General features: G+C 49.6%; 1 protein-coding gene across 1 annotated transcript in view; it reads left to right on the top strand.

Moving 5' to 3' along the window:
• The window catches only part of IGFBP7 (insulin like growth factor binding protein 7), a 16118-nt gene continuing 3411 nt past the window's right edge, over positions 1-12707 (top strand). The window contains exons 1-2 of the mRNA XM_068681649.1: positions 1-520; positions 12380-12489. Of these exons, the coding sequence (XP_068537750.1) occupies positions 46-520; positions 12380-12489 (585 nt within the window). The 5' untranslated portion in view covers positions 1-45. The remainder of the gene's footprint in view (positions 521-12379; positions 12490-12707) is intronic.

Below are 12707 nucleotides of genomic sequence, written 5' to 3' on the forward strand. Positions count from 1 at the left end.
GGCTCGGCTTAAGCCGGTGCCTGGGGAAGGCAGCGCCGAGCCGCGATGCTGCTCTCGCTGCTGGTGACAGCGGCGCTGCTGGCGCCCGCCCTGCCTGCGGGGGCGGGGGTGGGGGCGGTGGCAGCGGGGGGCTGCGGGCCCTGCGAGCCGGCGCGGTGCCCGGCGCTGCCGCCGCGGGGCTGCCCGCTGGGCCGGGTGCGGGACGCCTGCGGCTGCTGCTGGCAGTGCGGGCGCGGCGAGGGCGAGGCGTGCGGCGGCTTTGGCGGGGGGCGCTGCGCCTCGGGGCTGGAGTGCGTGAAGAGCCGCAAGCGCCGCAAGGCGAAGAGTGGCTCCGAGCCGGCTGCCGGCCCCGCTGCCCCTGCCCCGGTGGGTGTGTGCCTGTGCAAGAGCCGCTACCCGGTGTGCGGCAGCGACGGGAGGACCTACGGCAGCGGCTGCCAGCTCCGAGCCGCCAGCCTGCGGGCGCAGAGCCGCGGGGAGCCGGCCATCGCCCAGCGCAGCAAGGGAGCCTGCGAGCAAGGTGAGGGGTGCGACACCCTGAGTGGTTGCAGGGGGTGCTTGGCTTGGGAGGGTGCGTGCTGCTTGGCATCAAGCTGGGCATCAGTCAGCAGGTGGTGAGAAGTTGTATTGTGCATCGCTTGCTTCATATGTCTTATTATTGTTATTATTTTCTCTTCGTTTTCTGTCCTATTGAGCTGTCTTTATCTCAACCTGTCACCTTGCACTTCTCTTTTTTTGCTTCGATGCTCTCCTTCATCCCTCTGGGGAGCAGTGCTCGGTGCCTGCTGGGTTACGCCACAACCACCCCTTGTGTACCCAGTGTGAGACAACAACACATCTGGCCAGGTCATCTTAAAACAAGACTATTAGAAGCATTAGATCAGTTTAATAGTTGCTGATCACAATGTCACGTTGTGGTTTTGTTTGTTTTTGATTTTGGATTTGTTGTGTCTGGTCTCAGAACTGCACTGTATATAGCACATTACTTGCTGCGTGTTTTCCGCGTTGTGCTGCTCACCCCTGGGTTAATGTTATCGTGTTGCTGTGCTGTGTAACGCTCGTTTGTTAGACTGGGGGAGGGAATTGAAGCAGGAAAAAAAAAAAAAGTAAAAGTTCATGGGTTAAGACAAAGACAGCTTAATAGGACAGAAAAGGAAGAGAAAATATAATAGTTGTAAAACCACCTTAAATGGATTTGAGAGGCCCAGTCATGCGAAGCTGCCTAAATTTGGTGTAAGACTTCAGGCAAGCCCCAGAAATACAAAGAAATGTAGTCTGTCTTCCTTGGTTTCCAGCTGAGGTGGAACCACAAAGCCCTGTTTTTCACTGTCCTAGACACTGTGCCTGTGGCTTACGATTCAGGATGCCGTGACAAAGGGGATGAGCCATCCAGAGCAGGGTTTGGCAGAGGAAGTTCGCAAGCAGTGAGAAAGAGAAATGTTCTGATTAAATGGATATGAAATGTCACAGAAATTCAGAGCCAGTGTTATTGTCACTGGCTTACTTTGGTTTGCAATTAAAGCAGGTGGTGGGATTCCTCTGAATCACACGTAGCAGTTTGTACTCAGAATATTTTTGATCAGGGTTGCATCCTAGCAGGAGCTCAGTTCTTCCCAAGCTTTTGCTTAGGGATGGTGCTTTAAAAATAAGTGGTTCTGTGAAGCTTGAACTAGGCAGTTAGGGGACTGGATTTTGCCAGGAAGCCAGGGGAGATAGCATGACATTCAGTAAACGGTTGGTATGTCTCAAGGGCGGTATTTCAGCACCAGTTCCATTTTTGTGGAGGAGGAAATTTTAGAAGCACAGTATGTGACAGCCTCCCCCTCCTCATTCTCTTTTTTTCCCACAACTCGAGCCAAGTGTATCTTGAACAGCAGTATTTCTGAAGCTCCCAAGGAAAGTAGTAAAGGTTAGTTAAGGATTGGGTTGCTGCTTAAATGCCCTGTGTTGCTTTTGACAAACCTTGTGCAAAACATAGGATTTAGGTGTTAGCTGGAAATACTGTGTTACAGTGTTAACTCCTAGAGGGAACGTACTGAGAATCAAAGCAGGTTAGCCTGGGAGAAGACTGCTCTACTGCATATTCAGATACCCAGTTGCAAGGGGAATTGGATCAAAGGTCTCTCTGCCCATTTCTGCAACAGAACAAATCTTTCCAGATGGGAGATCCACTTTTCTGGATTTCTTAAAGGGATAAAAAAAAAAAAAAGGCTGAATTTCTAGCATGCAGTCCACAGTCTATCAGGCTTGTGTCCTTTGAGGACAACAGAGAGCAGCCTTTCAAGTCTGAGAAGAGGTCCAGAGAAGCGTGTTTAGAGCAGCAGGTCCTGACTGTTCAGAGTTTTTGTTTGTTTTGTTTTATTTTGTTTAGGTGTAACAGGGAGGGCTTGTTTTGTTTTAGCTTTGCTTGTTTGTACATCCTATTGGAAAGCTCGTCCTGGGCAGGAGGAAATGGAGAGCTTTGACTTCTGTTGGCCTTGGTTGTCGTCAGCAGGAAGGGAGGCAGCTGGAGACGAGACGGGGCATACAGCAGAAGAAAGGAATGCATCTGGGAACGATTAGATGCTCCTCTTCACCCACCCTACTCTGCAGCATGCTAAGAGGGGGCGGAGGAGGAGGAGACAGGACACAGGTGCAAGTAGGTCTAACACCACCTTTTCTTCATTCCTGCAACCATTAACCCAAACTTCACCTCCCAAGGAGGGTGGGAGTGAATCTTACCACAGCCTCTTCTGCTGCCTTAAAACACATGCCCTGAGACACAGTGATCAGCGACAGGCACTTTAATGGCTGGGGAGCCTATTCCTACTTTAACTGAGAGAATCATTACAAAGCTAACTTTTGTCTCTGTCATGTGGCTTTTTTTTTTTTTTTGCGTGATAAAGGTCAATTTGCACAGTAGTGTCCAACAAAATGTCCCAGACGTTAAAATGCACAGGAAGTACCACTTGTATACTTACACTGGATTTCAGAGAGATCGTTGGAGAGATTATAAAGCAGCCTAGAAGAAAAGAACTAATTTTAGAGGAAATTACATAAGGCTTAACATGCAAAATACTACTTAAGGCACATGCATTTTTTAATAGATTAATTTCCAGGGGGATAAAAAAAAGTTCATTAAAACGCTGTTTGGTGAAATCGACAAAATACGAGTCCAGCTGAGCTTTCTATATTGTTTATAGTGCCTGTCATATGGTTTCCTGTGCAATGCTCTGCAGTTTTTGCTTGCTAAGAGGTACTGCCCAACAACTGGGAACAACCTGGATGTTTCTTTGTTGTTAATAGGTTAAGCAAGGAACCATTCCTTAGCTCTACCTAATTTGCTTATACCTTTCCTCGGGATTCTCTTTCTTCTGCTTGTTTTCCAGACCTCTCTGATCTGTTGCCTATGTCCTTTATACAAAAACAAAGGGAACCCATGTTGGTATTTCCAGAGCAGCCAAAAATTCCAGCTGGAGTGCAAAGGAAGTTACATGACTTGGCTCAAGACAGGCAGAACAAACCCTCAAAGCACCAGCCTCCATCAAAAAGCTACAAGTTTTTGTGTGTTTTTTTGTTTGTTTTTTTTCGCTTGATGATCTTTCTGAGCTGAAAAATACCAGGCACACGCTTCTTGCTCAGACAGTGCAAGCAGGGACAGATCTCCCCGAGTTACCCTTATCGTTAGCTACCAGCAGATACCTGCTTCAAGGAGCGTGTTGTGACTGCTGGAAATACTGATGAAGTTGCCTTATTACAGCCCAAGGGCCTTGTGGTTTAAAATCCCTGATACATGTTCCAGCAAGGTTTGGGTCTCCAGGTTGCCTTGCCATGACTGTCAAGGCTTTGTCTTTATTTTACGCTCACTTCTTCATCCCAAGTGGAAGCCAATTTTCCATTCCCAATTTCCCATTCTTGCACAGACACAGTGTAACACAAAGCAGCCCTTGATGGACATCAGAGGACAGTGTTTTAGTGTCAGAAAATCAGTGCTGTTTGATACCTAGCTACAGATACTTCACGGAGGTAGAAACTAGGGGTGTCTCTGGGTGAAGGGTGGGTATGCCGGCATCCCAAGGAGCTCACTTTGTTATTGATCTGAACATGGCTTGCATCTCACTTGTCCCATGGAAGTGCTTTCCCAGCATGGGGAACATGCAGGGGTTTGGCCCATCCCACAGGCTACAGTGCTTCCAAGGAAGTGCCTGCGCCCTCCTTCAGCCTCCGCAGTGGTTTTGTTTAGATGTGTTTGTACACATCTAAACGAAAAGTGTCCAAAAGCATTTGGACGCTGTTTACAAAGGTATCTGGGAGGTAGCAGATTTCGATCACTGGCATTGGCTCATGTTCTGATACAGCTCTCTTAAATTCAAAGGCTCTTAAGTCTTAGATAACAGAGAGCATAGTTCATATCAGACCACGTTTTGCAAGAAGCTCTTCTGGATTTATGCTTTTTAATTAACTAATGGCTTAGGTTGCTTTAGTTCCTTCTTACCATTCTTTCTTCCTTGGATTATAAGAGACTTAAAAGAATAGCCATGAGCTATGAGCTCTTTCCTCTTGCTTGTGAAAGAGAGGGTTAGGCGAGTTTTTTCTAAGTGATCTGTGGTTGGAAATGAATTAAATTCCCTAATTCTCCTATGAGGCTGGTTTGGGTTTCTGCGTCAGAAGTCTTGGAGCAGGGGCCTGCTACCCACTTCCTCCCACCGCAAAGAAGAACTTTGTATCTGTGGGCGGATCTTGTAGGCATTTTTGTGCCACATCCACAGAGTCTGTGACAGAGCAGAGCCACACAGGTGCTCACTGTGGTTAGTGGGAGGTTGTACCACAGGGTCTTTTCAGGTGGAACATAGTGCAGGGATGCAATAGGGTTCAGCATGCTCCTTGCTTTTCCAGCACATGGTGCACTGGGATTTTGAGTTTTCGTGGCTGAAGTTTTGTGCTTGTGTTTGTAAAAACCATCTACAACCTTGGGTTTTTCCACTGTTGTAGCATAGGTCCTTAACTCCCCTTTAAAATGCATTTAGTTCTGTGAAAAGTCTTCTGGTTCACTGGAGCTTAATACGGTTTGAGTTTTTATGGTTACAGTGCTAAAATCTTATCAGGGAAGCTGTTTAATATATTACTGAACAGCTCAGAGCATGTTCACTGGCATGCTTCTAGGAAAGCCCCAGTATACCTGGGACTCTGCAACACTGCCACTGTCCAAGGAGATCCCATATTTTTTACTTGTCTTCATTCACGGTCATTGTAGAAAATTAGAATTCACTAGGAAGGAATGACTTTGGATCAGCAAATTCCTCTCCATGTTTGTTTTTTCTGCTGTTGGAAAGGCATGCTGTGTTAAAAAAAAATAATAATAAAAGGAATTTAATCCATTGTTGGGCTGAGATTCACTGAGGTTCATACTAAATAGGAGATTATCAAGTAATAAGTCTAATCAGGTTGGACTTCTGAAAGCCTTGCTTGCTTTAGCATGAATAAATGCTGCCATGTCTAGTTTCTGTGTCTCCCAGCTCTCACAGTGCAAGCTTTTCATACTCCTTCCTGCTTCACATCTCCCTAACAAAAAAAGGTTTTGGAAGGAGGCAAGCCTGTATTTTGCTTTATGCAAAAGCCAGGTCCTTTTTGCTCTACAGCATGCCCTGCATCATCTTAGCATGCTGTATGGCACCAAAACAGCTTAGCCTGTGGCTTGCAAGCCCTGATCACTGACAGGGGCATCCTCCACAGCTGGTTAATGGAGCTGTCTCCTAGTTCTCCCTTGTCTTGTTGCGGTGCGGTGCCACAAACATACCCTAGTGCTTTTTGCAGCTCTTTGCTGATGATGAAGCTGGGACAAATGAAATACTGGGCTGAGCACGTTCTCCTGTCCTTAGCAGGCAGACACTGAGCTACTGCTTAGCCCTTATCTCGCCTTGTGTTAGCTTGCAGTCCTCCTGCCATGATGACAGCTTTCTCAGTAAAATAGCCAAGGTCACACAGAGAGAAGAGGGGAAGCCAAGGCCAGGAGGAGAGGGAGTAAAGAAGTTTCTTGATAGAACTTGTCCAAGCACGTCTGGGATAAAAAACAAATACACAGCAGGACATGGCTGTGAAGCAGCAAAGGTGTTTGCAGAATGCTGATGTGTGTTGGACACAGAGACAGCACACAGGAGAGACTGACAAGAGGGGGAAAGGGTTAGGCAGTTGTTAGACATTGGCTTATGGCACTCTGTTAGCAAGGCCTGTTTCTTGTCTGCTCAGAGGTCTTGGCCTTTCCCCTTCATGCAACAGGGAGCACAGACACCTTTTGCTGTTTCTAGAGCCAAGTTTGGCTATAAGCTTGCAGCTGAGCTTCAGAGTGACCTCGGCCACACTGGTCTACCCATTCCTTCAGCTTCAAAATTTGCATTGCATCTGGGATGCCGAATGCAGCAAGGTACTGCACGTGGGATGAGGCATGCAGAATTGAGGCCATTTCTCTGTAACACTGGAGTCAGTGCAGCTCCATCATTCTGTTTGTTAGGTGAAAAATGGATTAAGGTTTTCTTGGCAGTAATTCCACCCCCAACCCTTCCACCTTAGGTGTGAACTACGAAGCAGGACTGATACGGAGCCACAGAAAGGTCATGCACAGGGTCTCTGTATTAGAATCATTGAATCATCATAGACTTGTTTAGGTTGGAAAAGACCTCTGAGGTAATCAAGTCCAACCATTAACCTAGCACTGCCAAGTCTAGTTAACTAAACCATAAAAGTCCACTAAACCATATCCCTAAGCACCACAGCTGCACGTCTTCTGAATACCTCCAGGGATGGTGACTCAACCACTTCCCTGGGCAGCCTGTTCTAATGCTTCATGACCCTTTCAGTGAAGTGTTTCCTAATACCCAACCTAGACCTCCCCTGGTGCCACTTGAGGCCGTTTCCTTTTGTGCCGTTGCTTGTTGCAATAATATTGTTTGCTGGAGAAGAGACCGACCTCCACCTCTCTACAGCCTCTTTTGAGGTAGTTGTACAGAGCGGTAAGGCGTCTCCCCTGAGCTTCCTTTTCTTTACGCTAAGTCAGTCCAGTTCCCTCAGCTGCTCCTCACAAGACTTGTTCTCTAGACCCTTTGCAAGCTTCATTGCCCTTCTTTGGACACGCTCCAGCACTTCTGTTTCCTTTTTGTAGTGAGGGGCCCAAAGCTGAACACAGTGCTCGAGGTGCGGCCTCACCAGAGCAGAGCACAGGGGGACGATCACCTCCCTGCTCCTGCTGGCTGCACCATTCCTGACACAAGCCAGGATGCCGCTGGCCTTCTTGGCCACTACTGGCTGTACCGCTCTGTGCCGAGTCCAGTGGGATGGAGAGCAGTAGATCCATGGCAGTGTTGTCCCAGCCCCTGGGACACCTCAGTCTGTTGCACTGGCTGAGAATCACTGGGCTGATAAAGTCTGAGAGACACTGCCCACGCTTCCCACCCGCTGTTGCCTCTCAGAGCTTTGCCTTGGGAAGGAGCAGCTCAGGGCCTCTAAGGCAGAATTAGCAGGCGCTGCTTACAGAAGGGTTCCCCATCTCCATATAAAGCAATTTTGAAGGGAAAATACTTTCCCAGAGATTTAAGAGACTGTAGTGGGTCTATATCCAGGCTTGCCAGAGCCTGAGTAGGTGAAAGTTGTCTAGCTTTTGCTTTGACTTTTGTCTGAGTTTTTCCAGTCTGTGTTTTATCTGGGGCTGCAACAAGGCAATGCATCCCTTGGGATGGCTGGCTGGGATCCAGGCTGACACCCACACAAGCTTCGGCATGTAGTACGCTTCTTGATATTTTTCTGGTCAGGACTTCATACACACACCCCCGAGTGCCACAGCCTACCCAGCGGTGCTTAGTGCTGGGCCTGTCTCTGTCTGTAGTTACCTACCCGCAACCTCTTTGACTTTATCAAGGGGGTTGTTGCTTGTTAAAGTAGGATTCGTGTGTGCGTGCTTTAATGAAGCCTGGGTGCTTTAGTCTTAAAGAATGTGGATGTTTTGTTCAGAGGCAGAAGCATGCAGGGAGTGTCTCTGACTGGATTCCCTGCTGAGGCCCAGCCTGCCCGCACATGTGATCTCTGCTTTCTGACAGGATTGTTGGCACTTGCTGTGGAAGACCAAGAATAATTGAGAAGGCTGAATTGCTCTGTGTTGAAAAGCGTGTGATTTTTAAGGTGTTCCTGTGATGGTGTGATTCCTGGGAGAACAATTTTCGAGGCCTCTGTGGAGGCCTCACAGCCTGTTCTGCGTAAGCTCAGAGCAGCTTCTCGCGATGTGGGGCAGGGTGGTTTTGCCTCCGCTGTGACCAGATACTTCACCCTCCATGGCTGTAGATATATCTGTGTTCCCAAGGGGAAGGGTTGTGGGCCTGAACACCACAGAGAGAGCTGCTGGGGGCAGCTAACCCCGAGCTGTGATGGACCATCCTTGCGGTGGGAGCAGGGGGCGTGTGGCGGGGCTGGGAGCTGACAGGCAGAGGTCTGGCATCTCAGCATGGTGAGCAGGGAAGAGGTACCTGGGACGAGTGTGCTAACTGGTAGCCTTGCTGAGGAAGTCACGGGCTCTGCCACATGCTGCTTTGGGAGAAAAGCCACTGAACAGTAACTCATCCCTGGCTGCTGACACAATGCAGACCGGCTCCTTGTGATCTGCAGGAAAAAACAAGCCTGCCATATTCAGGCTCCGCTCCCAGGTGAATGAACACACTGTCTCTGTAAATAAGCCCCTTTCCTGGCCAGGGAGAGCTATTTGTCTTACTGACAGTGGGCAGAGCAGCTGGGAAGTGCCTGTGGAGAGCAGCTGATCTCTGTCAACAGTCTGTGGTGTCCTGTCAAAGCTTCTGCACGTTCAGCTCAAGTACCACAGGGGAAACCCTAAACATCGTAGGGCCCCTGGGTCAGTCTCTGGCAGGGAGCAGAGACCGCTCAGCCAGGCTGATGTCTCTGTCATCTGGGGCTGGATTCCGCTCTTGGTGACCATTTTCAGAAGCAGATACAGCCTGCAAGTAACCAGCCCAAAGGAAGCAGAGAGAAAGGTTCCCCATTGTGGGCAGTGCTTCAACTAGAGCAGCACAACCTCTAGGATGCAGGATGTAAGATGAGGGCCAGAGAGGATTCTTGCTGTCTGAAATCAGCTCTTTTGCTCTGTAAGCCTAACCTGTAAGGGTTAGGCTTGCTTCCAGTTCTACTGAACAACGTGCGGTGGCCTTGCTCCCTACACAAGGTCCCCTGAATTTGAGGGTCGCTTTCAAGGCAGAATGTGCACACATCATCTGTATTCCCAGGAAGGCTCAGGCATCTCCTGTTTTTGCAGGTTCCCACATTCCCTGCCCATCTCCAGGGTAGAAGCTACTTGGGAGGGTTTGTGGGAGAGATCACAATGTTGTGGGGGTCTAGCTACGGTTGTATTGCTGTGGTCTGTTGTGATTTTTACATAAAATTTGTTGACTTGTTGGCCTTTCTCAGTTATTTTTAGTGGAGGAAGAAGCCCAACTCTAGAGTTTTGGAAGTCTGGATTAAAGTAAAAGATCCCAGGGGACTGAACTGACTCTTCCCATGACACTCGCATCTTTCAGGATGTGTGCTCCGTCGTGGTCTCAGGGCTGTGTCAGATAGCGATGGAGGCCTGTGAATGTTTCCAGTTCATTTTGCAGCCAGATTCTTGCATTCCTCGTTATTAGGTCAAAAAGTACATCTCGAGCATGGGGCTGCCTCGTAGTGGCCAAATGCTCACCATGCTTTGGCTGCAGCCCCGAGCTCTGGCTGACCAGAGCTTAGCTGTAAAGCTGTGCTGGTGATGCCCTTTTCCAGGGGGGATAAAAAATTTTTCCTCACCCTAAATAGGAGTTGAAATGACTCCTCTCTTTTTCCCTGCCAGCTGCTGCTGCAGAAAAATACTGGTATGAGTGAGACAGTACTTGGTGCATCAGTTTGCCTTGCTGGCTCCTTTCCCCTCCGTGTCCATAATAAGCATGGCAGTGGTACAGGGCCAAACTCAGTGTCAGCTGGATTTAGTGGTGTGTTGGATATTGCCAGTTCCCAGTCAGGAGAGAATTGAGACAGATCCAGTAAGAGCGTAACAGTGCTTTGAAGTCTGACAGGCTTTTAATATACAGCTCAGGACCTCTCCTTTTCTGCAGTGGGAGATTGTGGCCATGTTTGGGCAGCTGTGTTTTCCTTCCTCATGGAGACCCCAAGCAACTGGTGATGATAAAGAGGAGGGTGTCATAAGGGGATGAGCGTATCCCTTCCTGCCCTTTCCCCAGAAGGGCATCTTGCAGTTTGAGGAGCAGAAGCTCACAGCAACAGGCTACAACCACACGTATCCCTGGGAGGTGCTTGCAGGGCGTGGGGGTGAGCTACAGAGCCTAAAGACATCCAGGTACCACCGAACTGGCAAGCACCTTATTGTTTAAGGGATACAGCGTATTGTTTAAGGAAAACAATGGCAGAGCTCCTCAGGAAATGGCCATGCAAGGGCTGGAAAGCAGTGTGTGACCTGAAGTGTCCCGGTTATGAGAGCCCATAGCGTGACCTAGACCAGTCCTTGCTGCTGTGCAGGGCCCTGGCAGTGCTTCACACAGCAGTGTGCTCCAGGGATAACTCCTCTGCACTGTGCTGTTTATACAGCAGGGGGGTGGTGAGAGTGCAGGCCTGTGTGTGCTGCTGCCTGGAGGTGCAGCCCTGCTTCTGACTGCTTGGAGCAATGATAATTCCAGCGAAAAAGTCCCTTGCGTATTGGAGAGGGTGCTGCGTGGAGGAGGAATGGGATATGTCTGTAAGGGAGGGCATGGGCTGCCGCCTCCCCAGGCTCTGCGTGGCTTCCCACAAACAGGTTGTGTACAGTTACCCCTGAACAGGGAGGTCTTGGAAGAGAAGAGCAAACACTTCTCTGGGGTGACAGCAGCTGCTCAGCAATGGGGAGCCACCCTGGCATCCCTTGTGCTGAGACACAGGGATGGCTGATGTCTTCTGGCTGGTGTGGATCTGCCCCTGCGTCCCCAGCAGCAAAAAAGATGTCGGTGCGCTGGGATGCACCAGAAACCTGTTCCCCCAACATCTGCAGGAGGGCTGCAGAGCAGGGTACAGCTGAGATCAGTGCATGTTCGGGACCCCAAGAGGAGCCATGGGCTGTGAGCAAGCATGGCCAGCAGCAACAGGCCAAGTCGGGGCCTCTTGTTTGCACTGGAAATGACTTGTCCTGGTGAAGCTGAAGGGGAGCCTGTTTCCCATTACTGCCTACCTCTTTAGGGCTGAAGGGGAAAATCGTCTACGTTCTTCAAGCTATCAATAAGTGGAAATAAACACCATGTCTTCCTTTGTTCTGCATTTCCTATGGTAGGAAATGAATAGCCGCATTTTGCAGAGCAGCCGTGGTTCCCCTGCTAAAGAGGGACTAATCAGAAATGCCATTCTTCCCTAAATGGAATAGGGGTGGGTTGTTGCGCTGAGATTTTCATGCCTGAAGGGTAAACATCTCCAGCCAGATCTGCAAAACAGCTCTGCTCACATCTGGCTTTGGAAACAGCTCCCTGTTTCCCCAGGGATTGACTCCCTGGGGAAAACGGAGATCTGCATTCACCTGATCCCCTCCCAGATTCCCCCCGAGGGCTCTGGCACCCTCCACAGGCACCCTCCACAGCCTTCTCTGGTTGACTCTTGCACATGGCTAGCAGAACTCAGTGCTATTTAACTGCTATGAACTTTTGTGTACTAAAATCAGGCTTGGGAAAAGGATGCTGCAAAGCTGGCCAAGCTCCCTGCAGCGTGGCAGAGTGATTGGGATCCCTCTGTCTCCTGGGGAGCGTGTGGGGGTCCTCTCCTCCAAGCCAGCTGTGTCAAGGTTGCAGTTGGTGGCCACGTGGTGAGCAAAGGCAGCAGCAGTTCATGAAGTCCTGCATGGTTCCTAAGGTAGCAGAATACAAATGCTGCCTTACCTCTAGCCTCGGATTTGCCTGAGGAATCTGTTGGCCTTCCACTCCAGGGTTACAGCACTGGTGGATGGGGGAAGAGAAGCCTGCCCAGAGAAGTGGGTATCTTAGCCCTGCGAGTGTTTAAGGCCAGGCTGCATGGGGCTTTGAGCAATCTGGTCTACTGAAGGTGTCTCTGCCCATGGCAGGGTGGGGAGGCTGGAATAAGATGCTCTTTAAGGTCCCTTCCAACCCAAACCATTCTGTGATTCTCAGTCTTTCAAGTAGCCAGACTGATGGCCTGAACTGCTGAGCACTGAACAGTTTGAGATCGGATGCAGCTTTGGCGAGAGACGTGCTGTGACATGAGGCCTGCATGCTTTGCTCACAGCAGGTGGCCCCCTCACCTCATCCTCAGAACCCATCAGAACTGACTGGCCCCTCTTAAAAGGGCTTGCAGTCACGCAGTGCTGAGAAGTGTTTCTGCCTCTTTGCAGGACCCTCCATCGTGACCCCTCCTAAGGACATATGGAACGTGACAGGAGCACAGATCTACCTGAGCTGCGAAGTCATGGGCATTCCGACTCCTGTCCTCATCTGGAACAAGGTAAGGGCCTTTTCAGGACCTTTTGGGCGTCTAGCAAAGCTGAGGTAACTGGAACCACCTGGTGAGTAACGGGACCAAGTCATAAGAAATCCTTCCCTAGAAACATGCGTCTTCGATGAGTTCTCCCATCTGTGCAGTTCTGTCCAGCCCCAGCCATCTGGCCTCATTTAATCTTTAGTCATTGCTTTTTCTAAACTTTTATTGACCCCAGCACAGAA

Source organism: Anas acuta, chromosome 4 (genome assembly GCF_963932015.1).
Source record: "Anas acuta chromosome 4, bAnaAcu1.1, whole genome shotgun sequence".
NCBI lineage: Eukaryota > Metazoa > Chordata > Aves > Anseriformes > Anatidae > Anas > Anas acuta.